The following is a 25,120-nucleotide window of genomic DNA, read 5'->3' on the forward strand; positions in this document are numbered from 1 at the left end:
TTTTTTTTTTTTTAGATTTTTGGGTTTCCATGAGCTGTATGCCAAAATCATCAGTAGCCTATTAAAACAATAAAAGACCTCGAAATATTTCAGTTGGTGTGCAATGAATCTAAAATATATGAAAGTTTAATTTTTATCATTACATTATGGAAAGTAATAAACTTTTATCACATATGATAATTTTTTGAGAAGGACTTGTAGAGAGCGCCTCGCTGCATCGTGAATGCTTGTCGGACATATAGCAACAGTAACTAAGGGGGCGGATCTTTGCGAAGAGTGAATTGTATTGCCATTAAATCAGCAGACTACGCAGCAAACCATGATAAATGCCAATAATAGATACGTCAAAAACTGTCCATAATAAAATATTCATAATTGAGCAAAGCATAAACTCCCAGGGACGGAGCAGCTCCAAGCTAGAGATGCACCACAAAATAGACTGTTTTGAATTCTACTCTATGCAAACAAACATAGTTAAACGGTGCGTTTCTTTTGCAAATTCTCTCGTGGCGGTGGCGTCCTCAGTGAGCACGATGTATATCTTCCCATGCTTCTGTGAGCCTGGGCCCGTGTGAGGTAAACAAGTCACGGGACAGCATGCAAAGGCTCGCAAAACCCTATCGCAACAGTGACGTTGTATCAGAGAGCGCCCAAAACACCCTAGCAGCGGGCTGTGATTGGCTGATCAAAGAAGCCGAACGCCGTCTGATTGGCTGAGAGCGGAGCACTACTGTAAACGACGACGGACAACAACAATATCCGAGCCGAAATGAGATCATACACACTGTGGCGATAACAACAGCCGGACTGGAAATTTGGCACGCTACTTCTTGCGGCGAGAAGACAATCACTCCGACTAAATGTCACGAAAAACTGGATTTTTTTTCCATTATTTTTGGCCGACGACGTTTTCAGATGAGCGTGACTCAACCTTAGAAATATGAAACTTATATAAGTAGCACTTGCAGCTATTGTTGTTGTTTGGGTGTGTCACATGCCATGAGGCAATCAATATATGTTGAGAACTGGAGAAGCTACTCGTAATCGTACTGGAGATAAGAAGGAATAACATCTAGTCAAGTGCCACTACCAACTGAGACAGGGAGAGACGAACACATTCAGATCTATTGTCCTGGAATTCGTCCAGATCCACAGGTATGCATTTAGGAAAACCAGCTAATAACCTTAATGTCAAGAACTTAATTTAATCATTGAAAACCTTGTGTCATTAAATGTTCATGTTAATTAGGTCATTAGTTGTTTTAACTAATTGAAATTCCAATATTAATATTCTTCTCTATGTTCACTAGCTCTCACAATGGACAACACATTGCATGACCATCAAGATCATTTCAGTGCCTTGGATGGCAAAAAGAAATCATATCTGGAAGAGACAATCAGAAACCACGGACACCATCAGAATCAATCCTTGCCAAGCATTTCTCCTCAACGTGAGAACTTAAGACAACCACACTCTTTATTACATATAAGGAAATGTATTATAGATTGACCTAGATTTAACAAAAAATTATCTTGCCATGTGATCACGTGCTTTTGCAGGGCGTGTGCGGCTCTATTCAGAGTCTCAGGTGTATACAGTCAGCCGCTGGCAGGACGCAGAACCCCAGGATGGAGCATCAGTGGAGGAGAATGGAGGAACGGGAGATGGACTTCCATTCAGAGGTCGTTCTCAGTCGGCTCCTGCTGCGCTGTGGAAAGCAAAGAAGTACGGACGGCAGCTGCGGAGAATGAGCGATGAATTCGACACGTGGCTTGACAAAGGGGTGAGCCAGTTATATGGTACACTGAATGCATTTCAGCCTTAACCATGCTAAATCTTACTAAGTTGTTTCGTTGTTTCTAGGATGCCAAAAGACTGAACAGCCAGAAACAGAACTACAGAGGATGGTTCTCATTCCTCTGGAGTTCCAAAGAAGAGGAGGGCAGAGAATGTGTAGTCATGCTTTAGCAAGGCTATACAAACTTAATAAGAGTTACCAGAGCGCTGCTCTCAGATGAAGGCTGGTCTGATCACCATCATGGCCTTTTTGTAATCAATGTGCTCAAGCTAGTGCAAAAACAATCTGAGAGAATGGTAAAAGTGCTGTATCAAGTTTTACCACTGCAATAACGCACATTTAATTAAAGGAATTGTCAGGGTTAATTCAATTTGACAATCTTAAAAGGGACAATGGCTGCATCGGAAATCACATACTTCACTACAATATAACAGTATGTGACAAAAGAAGTATGTTCGAATTCACAGCACTCGTAAAGGAGTAGGGAAATAGTACTCGGATGGCTTATTTCTTCCGGCAAATTTCTTAAGTGTGCATATGATGCACTTTACTACCCCATGAGGCCACGGGAGAGGTCACATGATGAATATAGTATGTACGGATTACATTCATACTACACACATACTATCCACCTTATTTTTCAATGTGGAAGTAAGGTTATCAATAAATAACTAGGAGAATATATCATAGTGCAGTAAACTGTAAAACTGATTGCGCTAAAAACCAGCATGTATAATTAAGACAGAAATAGCAAAATATAACTGGAAGCGAATGACACCGTTATTCGAATTACTAATGGCCATGCCTGCGCTTAGACGAAACATAAGGTGGATATTCAATGTACTTTTTTTAAGAGCTGTGAAGTAATTACTTATTCAAAATAAGTATCTACTCGAGAATATGCGATTTCGGACGCAGACAAATATATCTCCTAAAATGTTATAATTCATTGGACAATCTTTCTATATACTGATTTTAAAAATCAAACCTCTATTTAAAACTATTTATCAATATGTATTAAGTTCATATTTGGCAAAGAAATGTGTTCTATGATGTATTTTATAGATTGATATATAGATGTGCGTTTTTGTTGTACTAAAGGCTGGAGCGGTTGCTTGCAAAATGTAAATATATTTCAAGGACTGTGACACTGGAAAAAGTTGTAAAGTTTGACGTTAACAATAATACGGGTAATTTATTTAATTTGTTGATATATGCTACATCTCAGGTTTGTTTGTTAATGCCAAACCATTGTGGTGGATAACTAGTAAGAGTGGATGAAATCACTTGTTCTGCCATCTCTTTAATGCTGAATATACTTCGATATATCACCAGGAAAACGGAACAATTTATTTAATTGATACTTTCATAGCCTTGCAATTCATCACTGCCTTTGATGTACATATTTCTTGATTGTAAAGTTGTCTTTTGTCATTATTGGATTTGAACCCCCCCCCCCCCCCCCCCCTTTATATTCCATCTGCTGGTCTTGTATGTAAAACAACATTCAGTCTCTGCTAAACTTGTGGGGAAGCAAATATGCAGATGGATAACAAGTGCTATTGCTGTACTATCAGTCTTGCTGTGCTTTATGTGTTTCATTCCTTTTTTAAGATCCTAGTTGTATATATTTATAGCTGTTTACATAGTTTGAGTAATGGATGAACTGTTTAAATACTTTTTAAAACAATCAAGTTTTTATCTTTTTTCTATAATTTTGTGGTCAAAATAAAAGATTTTCTGGCTGAAGCTAGTTATGTTTTGAATCAAACTGGGGGGAAAAAAATCAGTTTTAAACAAGTGTTCTAAGTGGTAGAAATTTTATCTTTGTAATCAACTTTGGTTTCAAATGGTTTTGAAAAACTTTTCTGACATATTCAACAAAAGTCTAAATTTAAAGAACTTGTTTGGTTTAACCATCAATTAAACTGTACACTATTAAAAACAAAAATCAATGGGTGCAATGTACTGTATAAATATGTATATTGTAAATAGCTCTTTACAGGTGTTTTACCTGTATTTTGAATTACACATTGCATTATGTTGTGTTTTAAGTGTTCACCCCCTTTCCAAGTATTATAATGGCAGCCCACAATTTGAACCCCAAAAAAGTACATCCATTCATTATAAAAGTACTTCACATGGCTCCGGGGGATAAAGGCATTCTGAAGTGAATCGATGGATATTTTTCTTACAAAATCCCATATTTAACACATTATAAAGTAAAATATAATGACTTCCGACGGACCGCCTTCTGTATTCAACTCACACACAAAAAAACTTTTTTAGGTGAACTATCCCTTTAATGCTTCTTAAAAATAAAACCTTTTTCAAATATTAATTATTAATTCAAAATATATTTTTATTAAGTCAAACCTAATTATACAGCCTGAACTAGACTTGCATTACATCAAAAAGGTTCATTATATTACATAAAAATACACCCAGTTGTATCGCTCATAGATTTTTGATTACTTTTTGTTTTTTTTACTACAAATTTTGTAATAATAAAAAACATGCTCATCACTGGTGTATCCAAGTCATGGCCTATACAAATACCATTTCTGTTTTTTCACAAGAAATAGTCAAATCAGGACTTAAGCTATATTGCTAGAGTCTCGTTTACAAAATCTTGCTCCACAATTCAGGGCATCCAGTCTCATCATATCCTTCTCACTTAACTCGAAGTCAAACACCTGTGCATTCTCCTGCACTCTGCTCGGCTTCGAGGACCGAGGCAGAATCGAGATGCCTTGCTGCACAGCCCACCTCAGGAGTACCTGGGCAGGGGTTCGACCACAGCTCCTCCCTATATCCATTACCTCTGGCTCCTTAAGGAGAGCTCCTTTACCCAGAGAAGAGTAGGCCTGGAAGTGAATGCCTGTCTCCATACATAAATCCCTCAATTCCCTCTGGATCAGCTTCGGTTGACACTCCATCTGAAAGACTGCTGGGGGCACGTGGCAACTCATGAGCAGCTCCCTAATGTGCTTTGAGGTGTAGTTTGAAACCCCTATGGCCTTGAATCGCCCACTGGCATAGAACTCTTCTAGGGTCGCCCAGCTCTGCGCCCGATACTCTGAGTGGCGAGAATCCAATGGGTCAAGACCCTGCATCCCAGGCCAGTGCACCAGATAGAGGTCGATGTATTCACAGTCTAGTTGCTCCAGACTCCTCAGGCAGCCTTCCTTTGCCTTCGGCCCATGATCAAATGGGGCAAGCTTGCTGATGATGAACACATCTTTACGGTTTAGACCATACATGGGCAACAGCTCTTTGAGGACTTGCCCTAGAAGTGCCTCATTTTCATAGACCGCAGCTGTGTCAAAGGCTCGGTATCCTGCTTGAAGAGCAGAGCTAACAGACCCTTTCAGCTGCTCATGGTCCTGTAGCTTGTATGTGCCCAAACCCAAAAGTGGCATCTGCACTCCTGACTTCAGCATTACTGATGGTACTATCATTTTTATAATATTGCTTAAATTTAGCCCTGAAAAAAATTGAAAATAAGAAATTAGTTTTTAAAAAATAAATACATTTGGCCATTTTTTTTTTTTTTGTAACACATTAAAGCTATAATATAGCGGAAGTAGCTACACATCTTCTGTATTGTGAAGTGCATCTGAGTGAAACAGGTTATCGAAAAAAGAAGGATGGGAACTTCAGTTGTTATCCAATGGAGAGCTTGTAAGAAAAGTGTCGGGTTAAGGTTGACTGATGGGAAAATTGTAGTACTCAAGACTGGTCTTAAAACTGGTCTTTTTGACAGTCTTGGTCTTGTCTCGGTCTCGACCACATTTGTACTCAGTCTTGCCTCAGTCTCAGATTTAGGATTTTGTTTCAAGACCGGTCAAGACCACGACTGCTGGGATATCACTAAATTACCAGTGCATTGTCTGATTTATTTATTATGTCATTAATGTAATTGTATGTAAAACTTACTGCTTCATTTATTTATTGTGCCGATTCAGAAATTAATACGGGATTTGCAAAACTGTCACACATTTTTTTATACAAATGCACACAAAATTCAAGATATTGTTGCAAAAAGTTATTGAATGAGATTTGGATGCATAACGAATACATCTTCTGTACCACCTCTGTACACTGTAAAAAATTTTTTTGTGATTTTGTTATTTCAACAAAAAATTTTCAGTAGAGATAACTAGATTGTCCAGACAACAAGGCATTTTAAGTTTTCTTGTCCTCAACTAGACTGAAAGTTAAGTGAACAAGTATAATTGTTGTTTTAACTCAAAAACATATGTTGAAATAACTACACTAGATTTTCTGTTGAATGAACAAGTATAATTGTTGTTTTAACTTAAAAACATAAGTTGAACTGTTCTGGATTTTACTCCAATTATACTTTAGTCTGTTTATTTAACTACAGTAAACTAAACTTAATCTACTATGTGCAGCTGATTTATATACAACACTCTAATTATATGGATATGAGCACATTTATTTAACTTACCGTATTTAATACGTACCATTCCACACCATATAAACCAAGTCATAATTCAAGGAGTCAATTAGTAAAGAGTTTTTGTATTAACACGGCTTGTGAAAACAGCGCCATCTGGCGGAGAGGATAATTATGTACATCCAGGAAATGCACGTGCTGTATGCGCGCGCCCCCGTATCCCCTCCCCCACCGACTGACAGACCAGACGCCATTTCCATTCAATCGCAATGCTGAGCAAATGAGTAGTGTTTACACCGGCATAGTGTTTTATCTCATTAACAGTATGAAGTTTATAACATTATATTGTGGTAGGATGGTGTGTGTGTGTGTGTGCGTGTGTGTGTGTGTGTCCGTGCGCACCTAAACTTAGAGATATCTTCTTTGACTCGCGGTGCAGAGCGGAGGATAGAAACAGGCGACTGAGGCGAGATAACTTTTTTACAGGGGAATATTATAAAGTAAGTGTTTTATCTCATTTACCATTTGTTTTTCATATTCATTGATTTATACCAATATGTAACTTATTTGCTGTGCGCGAGCCAAAAATTTTCTCTCAGGGGACATGACTCACCGTGCAGTGCAGACATGGAGTTTACTTATAACCAAGATAACACAAAGTAAGTTACGTGTTTAACCTCATCTACAAAGTGTATTTATGACATTATATTGTTTTATAATTATATTTGTGTGTGTGTGTGCGTGTGTGTGTTGTGCTCCCAGAGGCGTTGAAATACAGAGTTCCTAACGTTACACGCTTTTACCTCGCGGGGTTCATGGAGCTCTCAACAACTCGCGCCGTCTATTTGTTCGAATGGTTAGAGGTGGACAGCAGTTTCACTATATTTGCTGCAATTTCTGGTAAATATTAACTTTATGAATTTAAATAATATCAAATTGTGAAATTTGAAGTTTTCAGCCCTAATTAAATCACATTGAGTCATTGTACAGTGTAAACATTGCAACATGTTGTCAATAAGCCTATAAAATGTTTTTTTTTATTATTTTTTTTTATGTTTTTATCTATTGCTCCTTGACAAGAAACTGAACTGGTTTATGGATCGGATGAAACTACATCTCGCTTCACTGCATGGTCTCTCTCTCAGATCGCCATCAGATACAGATAAGTTTCATGAAACTCCTTGAAAATTATTAAATGTGAGTTTGAATCGATACAGGTAAAATAAATAACTATTAAAGGGTAAGTTCACCCAAAAAGGAAAATTACCTCATGATTTACTCACCCTCAAGCCATACTAGGTGTATTCCAGACGAATACAATCGGAGTTATATTTAAAAAAAATCTAAAGCATTATAAATGGCAGTGAATGGCAGTCCAAATTTTTAAGCCCAGAAAAAAGTGCATCCATCCATTGTAAAAGTAATCCACATGGCTCCAGGGGGGTTAATAAAGACATTCTGATGTGAATCGATGGGTTTGTGTAAAAAAAAAAATCCATATTTAACAAGTTATAATGTAAAATATGTAGCTTCTGGCACGACGGCCATCCGTATTAAAGTTACGGAAAAAGTGTAACTGGCACGGCGATGTCGTCGGATGTAGAGGGGAAGAAAAACACAACTGGCGCAGCGACGGCATCGGACATGGTGTAAAAAAAACGTAATTGCCGCGACGATGACGTCGGACGTGGCGTAAACCTTTTGAACTTTGAGAGGCATTACACTTATTTCGTAAGTTGAAGGCGGTCCGCCAGAAGTCCGCCAGAAGCCTTTATTAACCTTTATTAACCCGGAGCCTTCTGGATTATTTTTATAATGGATACAGGGCTTGACATTAAGCATGTTCATGTGCTTGTCCGGAAAAAAGTTTGATATTTTGTGTGTGTGTGTGTGTGTGTGTGTGTGTGTGTGTGTGTGTGTGTGTGTGTGTGTGTGTTTTAAATATAATTTATTCTGAAGCAATATGCTGACCAGTATTCAATCAGCTTTGACATATTTAAATCTGCATATTTGTGAATTTTTTAATTATTATTTTTTACCTTATATAATCTTTTTTAATATCTAATCTTATTAAATATAGGCTATGCTTCAGGTTTCATTTTATATTGTAAAATTTGATCTATACATTAATTTAAAATAAGACACTATAAGGGCTGTTACCAATCACATTAAATAATTTACACTGAAAAATTTAATTTGCATTAAATAATGTTTTGAAATTTGTATTTTTGAATAGACCAATAATGTTTAAACATCAAACCAAACCTCCAGTAGGTGGTAGCAGGTGGCCTTTTTAATGAGTGAGTCATTGAGTTGTTCATTCAAACGCTGAATCGTTCAGTAACACACATGTTGCTGTGACGTGTTGCGACGTGAATGATTTTCACTGCTGAAATAGAACAAAACATTAAATATTGCTTCTTAAATGTAAGTGACTTTAAGGGAATGTTAATTTAAGTGAATGTTAATTAATTGTTTTGCTATGAACTGTCATATGAAGTCAGTGTCATTTTCAGTCGTGGTGGTATTCAGGAAAACGGGTCAAGTGTTGTAATGTCTTCTCTAGAGGCTGCACAAGTGTCAACAGCGCGACCTTGTTATCGTCAGTTCATTATATATTATTATCCACTATCAATCGCCACTTACACTAAATTAATGCACAATCATTCTTGCATTTTGGTGATTCGCTAGCTATTATTTGTTTTAATCAGGTCCATCGGGCAAGTAAAATTCTCTTTCACTTGTCCCTTCGAAAAATCCACAAGCGTTAATGTCGAGCCCTGGGATAGATGCACTTTTTTTCTGGGCTTCAAAATTTGGGCAGCCATTCACTGCCATTTATAATTTTTGGATTAGCCAGAACTTTTTTTAATATAACTGATTCAGGGCTCGACATTAACGCTTGTCAGGGACAAGTGAAAGAGAATTTTACTTGCCCGATGGACAAGGGCCTGATTAAAACAAAAAATAAACTAACGTTAGCGAATCACCAAAATGCAAGAATGATTGTGCATTAATTTAGTGTAATTGGCGATCGATAGTGGATAATAATATATGATGAAATGGCGATAACAAGTTTGCGCTGTTGACACTCGTGCAGCCTCTCGAGGAGAAATTACAACACTAGAGCGTTTAAGCTGTTTCCTGAATACAATCACGACAGAAAGTGACTCTGATTTCATATGACGGTTCCATAAACATTACATTAACATTCACTTAGTCACTTACATTTTGGATGCAATATTGAGTGTGTTTGTTCAATTTCAGCACCGAAAATCGTTCACAGCAGAACCGTAACGCATCTCACAGCAACTGAACGATTCAGTGTTTGAATGAATCGTTTGAATGAACGACTCAATGGCTCACTCATTAAGACGGCCACCTGCTGCCACCTACTGGAGGTTTAGTTTCATGTTTAAACATACTTTCTAACATTTGAATTTGTCTATTCAAAACTACAAATCTCAAAACATTATTTAATGTAGTTGTGATTTTTCAGTGTAAATTATTTTATTTGATTGGTAACAGCCCTTATAGTGTCTTATTTTAATTTAATGTATTGATCAAATTTAACAATATAGAATGAAACCTGAAGCAGAGCCTTTATTTAATAAGATTAGGGGGAAAATCCCCTTTATAAAAGGTAAAAATATCATACATTTCAAATGATTAAATAATTTTTTTTAAATCACAAATATGCATATTTAAATATGTCAAAGCTGATTGAACACTGGGGAGAATATTGCTTCAAAATAAATTATATTTACAACGCACACACGCACGAAAAAACAAAAAAATATCAAACTTTTTTCCGGACAAGCACATTTTTTATTTGGCCAAGTGAATGAACGATTTACTTGTCTGAAGGACAAGCACATGAACATGCTTAATGTCAAGCCCTGTGATTGTATTCGTCTGAAACAAGAATGTAATACACCTAGAATGGCTTGAGGGTGAGTAAATCATGGGCTAATTCTCACTTTTGGGTGAACTAACCCTTTAATATGACAGTGGTTTTAAATGTTGTTTTTGTTGCTTTTTTGCATTTGAATATTGCACTTTACTAGTAGATACAGCATGAAATAAACATGTATGAACATCAGAGAATATGTTTGAAGATACAGTACAATGTATGAAATCTGTATTGTCTCATGTAATCGCAGTGTTTCAACTGCGCAAACGTTAATAAACGTCAATAAATAGCTTTTAAGCAATGTCGTGTCACATTTACCTCAGAAAAAATATTCTGTCAGCTAGAAAAAGTATATTTACTATATTGCATAGTTATTGTATTGCTGTTCTTTAGTATTTAATGTATGTTTGAATAAATATTTTATGACAGCACCACTTAAAATTTGTATCTGTGTCTCATTTTTTTCCAGCCAGATGATGATGAGAGAGACATTGTTCATGGGGTTAATGTAGGGCATCTTGACCATGAGTGAGGACATCAGACATGATAGTGCCTTCCCAGATGATGTTGTGGATGATGATGTCATACTAGACGGAGATTGTGGTCATGGATCTAGAAGATGCCCTAAATGCCTTTGCCACACTGTTTGGGCTCGAGCTATGAGGTTATCCAACTTTTTATTTTATTTTTATTTTTAATCTAGGTTTAATGGTTGGGGAGAGCTGCAAAGCTGAAAAAAATGCAGTGAGGTAACACTGGTGCATATGTGCTGTTTATGCTCATTGATAAATGTACTGAAGCTTGAGAGCTTACACATTGTTAATTAAAATGAACTTAAATTAAGTTTAAATTAAAATGGTATAAAGCCAAATCAGAGGTGTTTAACAGTCTGTGCCGTTTCTTTTTGCAATTTTCTGAAGAAAGGACATTTCAGACCTTTTGTGTGGTTGTTTTTGGTGTTTGTTTTTGCAATAAATATAAATGTGTACTGATATGTGTTGCTGTGATTTTAATTTGCTATAGGTTTTATTCTAAATCAAATGTAATTTACAAATCAATATAGTAATGCAATTAATACTTATTAAAGCAGCTTTGCAACCAACTAAAGTGAAGTTATGATGACTAGAACATTTAAGTTCAGAAAACTGAAGTGAAGTTATGATGACTAGAACATTTAAGTTCAGAAAACTAAAGGGGAAGTTTTTATTACTAAATGGAATTAGTTCAGATAACTTATTCAAATAAGTAAGAGAAACTTAAAAAAACCAATGCAAAAAGATAACAAAATATATTAAGTTAAGTCAACAAATAATTTTTTACAGTGTAGTGCAAATAATTTGATTGGCAACAGTTCAGGGTGGGGGCAGGTTAGGTTCTGGATAAGAGATCTCAAACTAAGATTGGACCAATCAGCTGTGAGAAAAGTGATGCAATAAAGTCACTCCCCCTGTTTCTGCTCCAAATTAAAGGTCACTACATAGCAAATGTTTTGTACAGACTAAAGCATCTGCCTTCTAACAATGCTTATTTATAATAATAATACATTTTAATGATTTAGATATAATTTATGTAATTATTATACCCATAATCAATTACACATGTATCATTTTAGTTATTCACTCATTAATAGGCACTTAAAAATAATATTAATAGCCTATAAGGGTCATACAAATAAGCTTTAAAATCAATAAATAAAGCTATAAAAATTACTATATGCAAGCTTAAATTTTCATTTCTCTCTATCAACTAAACTAACTTCATTAATTTTACTTGCATTTTTCTTGCAGATGTCCTCTTTTATAGACAGCTATTTTCTTATTGCTGTGTAAATTTGTTTAAATTCTTAATATTTTTCAATCAATCATGTAATATTCTACAGAAGATCAGCATCATGGTACCAACAAAAAACATGAATAGATTGGCTGGGTTTTGTCAACTCGAAACTAATTCCGTAACCCCGAGTTTGTTAAACTACCATCATGGAGGCCCCTGGTCTGGTCTTGACTTTTTCTTGTCTTGGTCTCAGATTAGGTGGTCTTGACTACAACACTAAGACCAATGCAGCTTGTCACCAGAGTCAATATAAGATTGAGTATTTAGGTTAAAAAATATGAAATGAACACTAAAATACATTTAGAAAATAGAGGAGTGAACTTTAATTTCATAGAAACATTGAGGTAGATTTATATTCCCTGGATCTTTGGCTTGCTTAAGATTTTAAGATTACATTTGAGTTAATTCAAGTCTTTAAATTTTCTAACCTTTAAAGATTATGTAATTTAGTTCAGCCAAAAATGAAGTCTGCCCTCATTTACTCCCTCAAGTTCTGCCAATTCTCTATGAATTTTTCTTCTGCTAAACTATTTTTAAGAATGTCGGTAACCAGTTGACTATCCTAGTATTATTTTTCATAGTCTAATAGAAGTCGAAGGGGTCCAACAACTGTTTGGAAACCCACTCTTTCAAAATCTTCTTCTGAGTTTAGCGGCTCGTGTAAAAGTAATATCATCAGAATTTTACATATGCGATCAATTAGGCTAGTTTTGCGTATTGCAAGAATTTTTTTGTGTTTTAGGTTTTCTATGTTAGTACTCACGCGAGTCGCAAGTAAAGCAGGTGTCTGGTCAGAACTTAGACTGTAAAAAACGGTGTTCAACGGCCACAGGATCCGCGTGCTCATACAGCGTGACGTCACATGTGCGGATCCGTTTCCTGAAATGGGCGGGTGATGGTTATGCAGTTCGTTTTAGGGCAGCGGTGGTCGCATTTTTGTCGCTGTGGTAATTTGCATGGTCAGGATCAGCTACTCTTTTAAGTTCATAGATGATTGCAATACTGCAGTTAGCTGTGCAATGAGGCAAACAAATTCACGACACAAATGATTAAATTACCACCACCTTTATTAACAAACAGATATTATTGAGCATTAAAGAAAGGGCTATTACACATTGCACTTATTTCACTCACATTTACACTGCAAAGATTGTGAAAAAACACGCCAGAGTGAAATTTATATAAACGACAAAGAGCTAAATCAGATAAGTGCTTTTCTTTTTGGGTAACTGTTCTTCTCGCGATTTCATTTATGGAGGTTAAAGATGTTACATCTTACCTAGTGCTCTTCTGTGTTATACAAATAGACCAGACCCACAAGTCTTAACCTCCCACATGTGCACATTTGATCTGCTGTCACAGGATATCCTACTCACTCAGTGATTCATTTTCTATCGTCTCTTAATTCTTTACCTGAACTAAATGAAAAATATAATATATTGGTCATTCTCAGGAAACGGTACTATGTGTGCTATACATTTACAGGAAAGAGGTTACAATTTAATGTGAAAATAATTGAATTGTTTGGCCATGCACCACAACATGCAGATTAATAGTAAATAATGACAGGTTTTCAGTTGCAGATTATTTTGACTACTACCTTCATTATAAGCAGGTGGTTAAAGCATTTTAAAGCACCAGCTGTATAACTAAATCAATAGATAATTTCAACCCAAGATAATGTGTAAGTTTGTAATGTATACAGGCCTACTCATAAATGGGATGAATGGCAGTCAAATCTTTTTTTTTTTTAATTGACAACACAATGGTATAAGAAAGTGAAAGGACAATGAAAATTTCATTTGTTTTAAGGAAAAACAATTAATTTACATAAATTACTTGAATTGAAATATTTTCTTTATTCTAAATAACTATGGTGATAAATATGTAAAAAAAAAAAATTATCTATTGACCAAGTTCAGACCATTATACTAATCTTAAATCACCAACTTAGCAGACAAATGAGTTACCTGAAAATTACCCTAATGTCTACATAGATGTTCCTATTTAGTTATATTGTACATTTAATTCTATTTAAAACTTTATTTCATGATCATGCTCTTTGATATTTTCTGTAATGTGTTCATTACCTCATTTTGGTCAACAGAACGCCAAGCAAATTAATAAAACATGCTTATTAGCTCTAAATTCTAAATGGTAACTGGAGAGTAATCTAATAATGTATAGTTTATCATTCTCTTTAGAAACAGGCTATAAGCTGGTGCCTGGAGTATTTCAGGTTCACACAAGGCCTGTAGTGCAATGCATTTGGTTTTCTCTTGAGACATTTTTTAGTTCAATGGTTTAGTTTTTCTTTGATAATGTATTTAACTTATTACATTAAATAGCTTCAAAATGGAGGGGGGGGGGGACAATAACAAAAGTACAGTAATAAAGTGAAATAGTTTATAAAGAGTAAAACTGTTCCGCATCTTGATAGAGCTGATTGATAGAACTTCACACAGTACAAACTTCTGTGGTGGTGTCTCTACCGAAAGGCTGTGAAGGGAAAGATACAAATCACCTGCACCTACAATCAGAATGAAGCGTTTCACAAACAAAATGGCTGTTCTGATATCATCAATGAAAAAAGCAAAACCAGTCAAACAGGCTCTGCTAGCACATGATGAGATTCAATAAAGTGCAACATGACAAGGAGAACAAAAGTCCAAACAATCCAGCTCAAAATACTACTTACCTTCTCTTTTAACTCACCCATCCTGATGGAACAAAGCTTTAACATTCAGAACAGAGTATTAAACATTCATCTTGGCCAGGGGTAAATGAACAAAAATAAGTCCTAGTGACTTTAATTACTGGGGTTTAAATTAATGCCTTTGGCATAAAGGGTTCAAGCGGAAAGTGCAGTTTTAATACGAATCTATTTGGCACATTACTTCACACATGAGAGATCAAGTCATAGGACATTTGTATTATACGAATGATAACGTCAGCGAGAGACATGGTAGAAATTAAAGAGACTCAATTAAAAACGAGTGACATGAAAAGCGTTGCGTCTAAGTCAGTCGAAATTTTATTCAGGCGGCAAGATGACAGCGACTGGTAGAACATGAATCTGTTTTCATAGGTTTAAATCAAAACAAGCATAAGTTTCGAACCTGCTCGAGTGGACAATATGATGAAGAGAGCGGTTTCGGATAAACAGTCGAGAAAACAGGCTTTTTACAAACGTACATTTTAAACAGAAGTGTACGCTAACAAGAGGCAAACAGCAGTAGTACAAGTAGGACAGGAAACAATGTTGAGAATTCAGTAATATTTTCAATCACAAGCACGTCCATTATAATGTGATGCCAAAATAAGTCTTTAATCTTTAAAAACTTTCTGAGCCTACGGAGTCGGCAAATCAGCTATTTGTCTAATACAACGTGATCTCGTAATACAGTGTTGAACTGATTCAGCGTTGTTTTTAATTTATTAGGCGGTCGGCGGCTGGTCGGTCGTTCGTTTCCTTTGACCGATGGTCCTAGGATGCGGCAGCGGATCCGAAAGTTGAGCGGCTGGTGGATGCGATGTGCTCGGTTAGCCGGTAGGATGTGATTGGTTGATCAGTCAGTTAGCATACAGCTCCGCCCACAACCACCTCTTTACCCATTTCCTCTCTGTTCCTTCCCACTGGTCTCACTTACATCCAACATTACTTCTAGCACCACAGCAAGTTAATTTGCCTACATAAAGGTAGTCCAGAGAAGAAATTCAATTTAAAAAAAAAATTATAAATTCAAAACCCGAGAGAGAAAAAATAAAGACAGTATTAATATAATTTAGCTATGAAGACCAATGATTAAAGTCTCCAAATTAACTTTTGACTCATGCAAGACAGTGACAACACTTGAATATTCCTAAATACCAAACAGAAAAAAACAGGTAAACATTCAACATGACCAATTTCCTGTTGGGTAGGCTATGCATGTTGAAATATAAATGCAAAAAATAGATGCATTCAAGCTATTTTTTTGTATTTAGTGCATGCCAGAGTAGAATTAACCAAAAATGTGATATGATTTAAAAAAAAAATTATAATAATTAAGAAAATACTCAAACCGATATGGCTGGCAAATATAGGTACATCATAACATGCTGTAAAACTCCGAAACTCTGTATTTGCCGTTCCTTCATCGGGCGGAGGTAAATCTATTAGTTAAATGAGTACAGTATTAGCTGATTGACCCGTTATCTAAAATAGCTACAACTATCACAGAATATTACAAAAATTGACCCCTAACTCCCTGAAGTTATGCCCCTCTAAAATTACTTGGCTCCTCAATAATAAAAAAGGGACAGACAAACTTCAAATCTTAGTAGCTACGGCTGAAGCCATTGCTGTACTTGTCCTCCAAATAATCATCCTTATCAAAGCCTGAGCCAAGAGAATAGCGCTGATAGTGGGAGGAAGGAGGGGCGGTAGGGGGAGGGGGGGCGGAGCTACCACCATTGCGGGCGTAACCACGGGGGAAGGCGCCAGAAGAGGGTGGAGGTGGAGGCGGAGGCAGGAGAGAGCGGCGACCACCGAGAGGGCTGCGCTCACGATAGTAGCGCCCGGCGAGAGGAGGTGTGACTGGTCGCTGAGGGGGCGGAAGGCGCCGTTCATATGGATCCCGATCGTAAAAACGTGGGGCTGGGGCAGCGTACGGGTCATGGCGCCTCTCGTACACTTCACGCTCGTAGTAGGCGCGGGGCGGCGGCGGTGGGAGAGGAGGGGGTGGAAGTCGGCCACGAGGCGGATAGTAGTCACGGGGCGGCGGGCGTGGGGGGAGAAAGTGAGGATGATGGTGTGGGTGAGGTGGGTAGTGATGCGGGGGAGGAGGAGGATAGAATTCCTCCCCTCGGCCGTTTCTGGATGGGTTACTGCGTGAGAGGGACACAAAGATCTTTTGGCCCTCCAATTTGGAGTGGTTAAGCTCTGAAATGGCCTCCAGAGCCTCACTTTCCCTCTGCATGTGAACAAATGCGTAATTCTTCACGATATCGCATTCCACCACCTTGCCAAACGGCTGGAAGAGCTCCTTGATTTTGGCAGCTGTGACGCCTTCGGGAACATTGCCGACGTAGATCTTGGTGGCATTGCGTACCTTGGTGGTGGCATATTCGACGGTAATGCGGGAGCCGTTGACCTCGTGCTTGTGCAAAGCGGAGACAGCCTTTTGCGCCGACTCTTCTTCATCCATGTGCACGAAGCCATAGTTTTTTAGAATATCACAGTCAGACACAGTGCCATACTTCTCAAACAGAGCACGGAGCTCATCTTCAGTGGTTGCTGAAGCTACATTGCCAACAAATATCTTCACCATTTTGGACAGGAAGAACTGCAGTGTGTCTAGGAATCAGTCTTTGGTTGATCTGCACATGCAAGGTTTCAAACAATGAAGTTCCTAAGACAAAAAACAAAGTCAATTAAACAGGAAAAAAAAAAACCTAAGTATAATAACATCAACTTTAGTTCAAGCTATAATTAGAAATTAGAAACGGGGGAGAAACCACAACTTCCCTGCTACCATAGTGCATTGTTACATTGTTTTTTAAATAATTTAATTGACCCATAATTTAATCATATGAATATGGAACAGGATAATTAATGTCTGCATGTTTATTACAATTACACAGCTACTTTGAGTAAGGATAAAACATAATTTATATAGCTCTGTGCTAAATGATAGTTAGCTGCCACGCGTCAAAATTATTTTACCGCTCAAAAGCTTAATGTGACTGACCAATCAGAATCAAGTATTTCAGAGCGTGCGTAATATGGTCAAAACGGTTTCACTATCAGGCTATATAGCGTATATAATTAGTCGGTTTCAAGCACGGTTCACGGTCTATTTTGATACCGATTATGAGGTCAAAATGAATTTGGCTGAATGTCTGATGAAAACAGTCCATCTTTAACCTCTTGTATAGACAAACAGATCAACTGCACCACAATCATGCAATGACTAAAGCTATCGTGCTAACGATAGCATACGTTAGCCTCAAATTAAGGAAGTAACTTAGCTACATAATTCCGGTGAGGCAGGACTGTAACGTTACAGTCATTACGACCCAGTAACACTCGCTAACAAAAGAATCTCACATGTACAATATATTCGTGTTATTAAATTACGATATTTTCGGTTCACATGAGGACGACGCTCGGTGTAGGAGAAAATATCGACAACGGAGTCAATCATTTCTAAGTTATGGTCAATTAAACGGTCTTGTCGTACTTCTTATAATGTACACTCGACGAGTGAAATACCGAGGGAAATGATTTAAAGTATCTTATTAAGTGTAATATTTAAAACTCACCTTCAAAGCGCAGCTATAACGAGGACGTAAGCTAGCTCGCTGATAATAGATGATGACGGAGCCGATGGCTTGTTTGAGGCTGGGGGAGGGTTACATGCACGGTGAGCTTTCTGGAGTTAGCGCCTCCTACCGATTGACTCCAGTAAGTGATTAATTTTCTCGAACCGGTTCTTTCTATGATTCTTTCGAACAGTTCATTGGCTGTAAATAATTGAATGACTATTTTACGTAGTACGTCATCATGTGATCCAACATTTACACGGTCCGTGCTGTAAAATTTTGCCTTTTTTAAAAGGTTGTATATACTTGCGCCGTAAACATTTGATATTAATGTCATTTTCTCTAATATATTTCTGATATTCGGCTACTGCAGTCGAAGTAACTTTATGCTTAATTTGTGTTTCAATTAACATTATGAACAGCTGTTCACTTTGACGTCTAGGCTATAAGGTTAGGTTTAGAACTTGGTGTTATCTGTTCTGACAAACAGTGTTAAAGCACAGGTAAATTTGGCTTTAAAAATACATTGCTTTGGTCTTGGTTGAGCTTGTGTGTGAAAAAAGTTAAAGCATTTTAAATTAGTGTTAACTCTGTATGTATTATTTCTCAATCTGTGTTGTTTTTATAGTCCACACAGACAGATGTGCTAACTGAGTGGAAATGTGTTAAAAGTGTTCGAAAAAAATGTTATAGCAATTGTAAAAAAAATAAAAATAGTTCTTATTTCCTTCGCTCCCTGCCAGTTTGTTCACGGTTACTGATTAATTAAGAGTATTCTGTTCAGAGTTGGCTATTTTGAATGAATTATCATAAACAATTAAATCATGTTTGTAATTTCGTTTGTCGAGCACCCAATATGAGCAATTTTTTTTGCTTATGTGTGCTTTGCAATAACGATTCCTCTTCGCTCAAAAACTGCTCGGACCGATTCAGTGAGATTTGTAAATGAATCATACGTTTTCTGAACCGACTCGGAATAACGATTCGTTCAAGAATCGGACAACACTATCCCAGGTGTGCATGACGTGTTGCATCCGGTGTCATTTTTTGCTTTACTTCCTCGGATTGTTCAACTCAATTTGCAAAAAAAAAAAAAAAAAAAAAAATATATATATATAATTTATTTATTTATATTTATTTATATATATATATTTATTTATTTATTTATTTATATTTATTTATATATATATATATTTTTTTATTTTATTTATTTATTTATATTTATATATATTTATTTATATTATATATATATATATATATATATATATATATATATATATATATATATATATATATATATATATATATATATATATATATTAACTAGGCAGCCTATAACTTGATAAAGATGTCCAGATTTAACTTAAAACAACGCTACTTTTTATCCCCCTTAAAGCATTGTCATGTTCACATTTTATATATTCGTTCATTCAATTAATCATCTGATATAGACAATGTTATCAGTACTCCATTAATAAGGGAGGCAAAAAATTTTACAAACGCAGATAAATTTGCTGCTGGGTTATAAGACATTTTTCCTAACATAAAGAAAAGGAATTTTGAATTGTGTAAAAGAAAAACTATCACTATATTAAATACAAAAAGATAAGGGTTTAACAACTGTAATTGAAAACATGTAAAAGATATTCAACAAATAACATCTGCTACTATATAAAATACACTAACTAATAATCGGTTAAGCATTGTATAATGTTAAATGCTAATGAATGTGTTACCCTATAAAAAAAAGCCACTTGAATTAGTAAGAGACCTTTCCTAAGTTTCTTAGGTGGAAAAGTTTTAGAAAGTAAATAGTTTTATTTGTATTGCACGCTCTTTAAATCAATTAAAGAACAAAATCATATTTCTTGCTTAAAGGTGAAACAAAGGAAATAAAACAATACACTAAAATAAAAATAACATTGTTCATAAACAGGTGAACACAAATCATCCAACGTCTGGTTTATTCATATAATAATATTAATAATTATCTTCTCCAGAGAAAGGCAACGAAACACAGACTCATTCCAGTGCAGCAGATTGGATCCAACCAGCAAGTCTTAATTACACTACAATCCACCAATAATTACTTAATTGGCCCTTAATTAGTTTCAGATATATAACCCCTGCAATAGAGGGAAAAAAAAACAAAAACAACAACAAACTAATTGTCTGGGCATAGAGTGCTAAGAGGTGATTCACCTCCAGTGCACCAAGGGTTCAAGTCAACACTTCCATTTCAGCTCAAATAAGACACTGTACTGTGATGTAGAAATGGGGCTGAGGTTACGGATTAGCTACCATACCGATCAGAGCATGATGAGTGATTATAAAAATTCTAATTATGGCTCTAATGAATGTGCCTAGCCATTTGGGTCTCGATTTTTTTTGTTGTACATTCAGAGCATCAAACCGCCAATCTCTCCATCACAGCTCACCTTGAATTGGAAGTAAGATCAAGTACTGTGGTTTAGTTTACCATTGTTTGTGTTTGGGGATGAACAAGGAATAAGGACCAGGGTATGGGGGGCGTCTTTCCATGACAGTAGTTGGTTTGCATTTGTAGAAAAAAAAAAGGTTCACTGGCAAACAATTCCAGTTTATTAATGTCAACCTCTTCTCGCTCTCTCATAACTTTCTGAACTGAGGACAATTGTGAGGTCCAAGAAAAACCACAACATTTGAACGAAATTGCCAAAAAAAAAAGATGACATCACAAAGTATTTGAGGAGGGTGAGAAAGGAACAGAAAAACCCAAACCAAGACAGAACACCTCCCCCAAAAAATAAACCCCTTGAAAAATGTCTATATGCACAAATGTCCTCTGTGAACTCGTCTTACATCTTTCCTCCCTTTACAGCCTCGAGACTCTTCATTGCTGTTGCAGAGCTCACAACTCCAATGATTTTCCTCACAGTGCCTCCTCATACCCAACATACGGGCTCCAGCCGCTCCTTGAGATCTTTTCCACAGAAACGATCGACTTCCTCACAGTTTTAGCTCGTTGGCGATCTTCGAGGCGATGTTCTTAAAGGCGATGGATGTTCCGGAGATCCTCTTGAAGCGCACCCCGTTGAGAGAGAGGCGAGGTAGCTTGCACACCTCCATCTCCCACTGGACAAAGTCGTCACGCGCAGGGTTGCCCGAAACGCAGAGGAGCATGAAGCGCTCGCGCAACTCGTACTCGCAGCTGTTGGAGTCCAGAACTTTCCGGATCTCCTTCATCATTTCGTTGGGCTCCATGGAGGAGGTGGTCTTCATGCTCCAGGTGAAGCGGAGGGAGCGTGGCTTGGTGTCCTTGGAGGCCAGGGTGGATGAGGGTGTGCTGGACGCTGGGGAAGAGGAAGAAAAGGAGTCCTTGTTTTCGTCACCCGGCAGTCCCTGGGTACCTTTCTCCATCTTGTCTGCCGGACTCAACATGGGTCTTTGTTGAAAACCATGAGAGGAGAGAGGCACAAACAGGAAAATGAAGGTGAGCACGAGGAAGACAAGGAAAAGCAAATAATAACCGGCAGAAAAATCTAGGTTGATTCAAACATCAACATAATAGTTCTTCTGCTTTAACACATTTTAAGTTTAAATCAACACGATTAAATGTTTTTATAATCAACACAAAAAACCAACATGGTGCCATGGTGGAAGACTACAATGCAGTCAAAATAAGAGCATCCGCTAACTAATCGGACATCTGTAAGGGGCTTGAGGGAGTTGAAAAGAAAACTTGTTATATAAATATAATAAAACCGGGCAAGAAGTGGACCTATTTTAAAATTCTCACATTGTTGTTTGTATATTAAAGAAATACAGTAGTAAAAGTTTGGTGTCAGTAAGATTTTTATACTTTTATATTTATCAAGGATGCATTCAATTGTTCAAAAATAACAGACATTTATAATTACGTAAACACTGTTAAACCGCACAACTGCTTTTGACATTCATAACAAATGTTTCTTAAGCAGCAAATCAGCATATTCAATGATTTCTGAAGCATCACGTGACACTAAAGACTGGAGAAATGGCTGTATTTTAAAATATTAAAAATATTTGTTTTAATTGTAAAGAAATGTAATGTTGTTACTATTTTACTGTACTTTTGATCAAATAAATGCAACCTTGGTGAGTATGAGACTGCTTTCAAAATGATTAAAAAGCAGTAAGCATTCAAATGAAAACGTAATGATCTCAAACTTTTGAACAGCAGTGAGCATTTGATTCTCAAGTTGCAAAGTCATCCAATGATTAAAATAAAAAAAGAAAACAGTCTCAGTAAGAAATTATTCAGTGATTTGAGCAGTACACTAGGATTTTTATTAGTCGTTGTCCTCACCTGCTGGCCTCATCTTGACCCTCTCCCTCATACGGACTCCTCAAAGAAAACCAACAAGTTTAGTCCCTCAATTCAAGTTATTATTAGTGCTCGCTAAGTATTAGTCCTGTTCATGTAGACTGAATTATCAATGACTAAATTATGTTCACATAACTTCACTTTAGAGTAGCATGTCCTGTTTCCATCAGCAAAATGACAACATGAAAAAATCTTGACCAAAAGCCATAAAACATCTTTTTACAGTCCCTTCACCAAGTCCTGGAGAAAATGTTCCTTTTAAACTCGGAACCTTAGGATCAACACACACTCACATAAGCCACTCTGTACTTAATTTTAAGCATAAACGTGCACAAATGAGCAGACATGAGCTAGTAGACCAACATAAGTATATACATGTACATATTTCAAATGAACAGCGAATGTGTGTGTGTCAAACTGTTAAAGGGCAAATTCGAATTTCCTTTGTGTGTGTATATATATATATGTAGAGAGAGAGAGAGAGAGAGAGAGCGAGAGAGAGAGAGAGAGAGAGAGACTTCTATATATATATCTATATATCTAACTTCTATATACATAAAAACCTAATTCCGAAGCTTGTCATCAAAGATAAACTGTTAAAATGTGTATCTGCGGCTGACGTTTTATGAGGATCATAGCCTAAAAATTGTCTACTCATGTGCGTTTCGTACAGCTGAACAAGTGACTTTAGTGAGGTGTGTGTTGAAAGATAAAGTCGGACGGGGAGACCAGCCACCTCCAAAACAGCGCAGCACGAGAACGAAGGGACAAAAGCAGCACGTCTGTTTTAGTGCAGCCATATAAGAATAAGCAGTAGACCGTAAGAGGAGAGAAGCAGGAGTCACCCTATACAACCCTCACCATGAAAACACGACTGACATCCTCTATTTACTCTGCCAGGCTCGATGCAGACTATGAACTTACCCAACCTATTCGAAATCAAATGTCAAGCTTGTGGTGAATGTTTAGTTCCCATCAACCGAATATAAAATCACAAATAATTCGGTGCCTGGTATGTCTACATGCTGTTAGATATGAATATGGATAATTTTCTGTCTGAGGGGTTTACAAAATGGATCAGAAAAAGGAATTCATCAGTTCTAAATACTTCGCTAAACATACTCAAGACAATATTATTTTTGATAATATAGCATTTTATCTTTATTAAGAATACTATATCAATACAATTATTAAAGTATGATTAAAGGCACAGTATGTAAGTGTTCCCCACTATAGTTTTTTTTAAACAATAACAAAAGCATAGCTTGATGCCATGAATAACTTTTGAATCATGGGTTTTTTCGTCGTCAGCTCCACAGCCAACGGAAAGCAATCTGACAGAACTCAGTTTAAAGTTTTATTAACGTTAATGTGGAGCCAAGAAGCTCTGGTTAAAATAACTGATTTCTCTGAATTTGTACACTTTCTGAAACATTTTTGATAATGTAAGTACAATACATTGTTAAATACATGACAGTGCTCTAGTGGTTTTTGGATATTTTATCCTAAAAATCTTACATATTGTGCCTTTAATGAAGGAACTATAATACACTAGGTTTTTAAAACTTTCTGATTTGAACAACCAGTCAGAAACTACACTGATACAAATCTCACAACCCTTAAAGGGATAGTTCACTTAAAAATAAGTAATCTAATCACCATTAAGTTGTTCCAAACACATAAGAATCTTTGAAACACGAAGATATTTTTAATGAAACCTGAGAAATGACAACCAAATCTTAAAGGGATAGTTCACACAAAAATAAAAATTCTGTCATTGTTTACTCACTCAAATTGTTCCAAACCTATATAAATGTATTTGTTCTGCTGTACACAAAAGATTGTATTTTGTAGAATGTTTGTAACCAAGCAGACCTCAGGCCCCTTTGACTACCATAGTTTTTTTTTTTTTTCATACTATGAAAGTCAATGTCATTATTAAAATCCTAATTTGTGTTCAGCAGAAGAAGGACATTTATACAGGTTTGGAACAACTCGAATGTGCGTAAATGAAGACAGAATCTTCATTTTGGGGTGAACTATTCTTTTAAGGTTAACATAAAAAGTAATCCATGTAAATCAAACTGTTAAATGCAAGTCTTTTGGAGAGACACAATCATTTCATATGAACTGATTTGATTTGGCATTTTATTCATTCATATTATAGAACAATAAGATTTGTTCTCAAAAGTCAGAAAAGCAAATTTGAGCTTCTGCAAAAAGTGACTGTCTGTTTGTGCAGCAAGCACATTTGATCTTCACTCTACCATACTTGTTCTCCATGTACACGTGTTGATCAATGTTTATATATGAATAAAAGTGTAAATTAAATTAGTTCATCATGTAACACAACCCTGTCTCTTTTGGACAACATCGCTTCATTCATATGGTTCCCTTGGTTTCAAAAGTTATCATTACATTTTGGCGTAATGGACTTTCTATGGAGAATAATTCAAGTTTCATTTATTTGTGCTTTAAAGATATACCTCAGTCATGGTTTT

At 36.4% G+C, this 25,120-nt stretch overlaps 4 protein-coding genes and 1 long non-coding RNA gene across 18 annotated transcripts in view; 2 read left to right on the plus strand and 3 right to left on the minus strand.

Annotated features, from left to right (window-relative positions):
• Positions 1–470: 470 nt before the first annotated feature.
• bada (BCL2 associated agonist of cell death a) lies at positions 471–3,548 on the plus strand. The gene is made up of 4 exons (XM_067422842.1): positions 471–1,155; positions 1,311–1,451; positions 1,561–1,784; positions 1,865–3,548. The coding sequence occupies exons 2-4, from the start codon at positions 1,319–1,321 to the stop codon at positions 1,967–1,969; spliced, it is 462 nt and encodes a 153-aa protein (XP_067278943.1). The 5' UTR covers positions 471–1,155; positions 1,311–1,318; the 3' UTR covers positions 1,970–3,548.
• A 588-nt stretch (positions 3,549–4,136) lies between these two features.
• Positions 4,137–14,837, minus strand: zgc:110782 (uncharacterized protein LOC541358 homolog). The gene is made up of 2 exons (XM_067422841.1): positions 12,732–14,837; positions 4,137–5,286 (listed from the first exon to the last, which is right to left on the minus strand). The coding sequence occupies exon 2, from the start codon at positions 5,258–5,260 to the stop codon at positions 4,397–4,399; it is 864 nt and encodes a 287-aa protein (XP_067278942.1). The 5' UTR covers positions 5,261–5,286; positions 12,732–14,837; the 3' UTR covers positions 4,137–4,396.
• On the plus strand, positions 7,328–11,127 carry LOC137046466 (uncharacterized). The gene is made up of 2 exons (XR_010898971.1): positions 7,328–7,419; positions 10,605–11,127. It is a non-coding gene; the product is annotated as an uncharacterized lncRNA (long non-coding RNA).
• Positions 14,838–14,979: 142 nt separating the features above from the next.
• zgc:77262 (uncharacterized protein LOC402952 homolog) lies at positions 14,980–18,431 on the minus strand. The gene is made up of 2 exons (XM_067422840.1): positions 18,275–18,431; positions 14,980–17,361 (listed from the first exon to the last, which is right to left on the minus strand). The coding sequence occupies exon 2, from the start codon at positions 17,278–17,280 to the stop codon at positions 16,288–16,290; it is 993 nt and encodes a 330-aa protein (XP_067278941.1). The 5' UTR covers positions 17,281–17,361; positions 18,275–18,431; the 3' UTR covers positions 14,980–16,287.
• Positions 18,432–20,221: 1,790 nt separating this feature from the next.
• The window catches only part of mark2a (MAP/microtubule affinity-regulating kinase 2a), a 46,618-nt gene continuing 41,719 nt past the window's right edge, over positions 20,222–25,120 (minus strand). For 9 of the 14 annotated variants that reach the window (XM_067424070.1, XM_067424082.1, XM_067424076.1 and 6 more), the window contains 2 exons: positions 22,602–22,640; positions 20,222–21,698 (listed from right to left, as the gene is read on the minus strand). In XM_067424070.1, the coding sequence (XP_067280171.1) occupies positions 21,263–21,698; positions 22,602–22,640 (475 nt within the window). In that variant the 3' untranslated portion in view covers positions 20,222–21,262. The remainder of the gene's footprint in view (positions 21,699–22,601; positions 22,641–25,120) is intronic. The other 5 variants (XM_067424074.1, XM_067424077.1, XM_067424073.1 and 2 more) reach the window with 2 other exon arrangements.

Source organism: Pseudorasbora parva, chromosome 18, assembly GCF_024679245.1.
Source record: "Pseudorasbora parva isolate DD20220531a chromosome 18, ASM2467924v1, whole genome shotgun sequence".
NCBI classification, from domain to species: domain Eukaryota; kingdom Metazoa; phylum Chordata; class Actinopteri; order Cypriniformes; family Gobionidae; genus Pseudorasbora; species Pseudorasbora parva.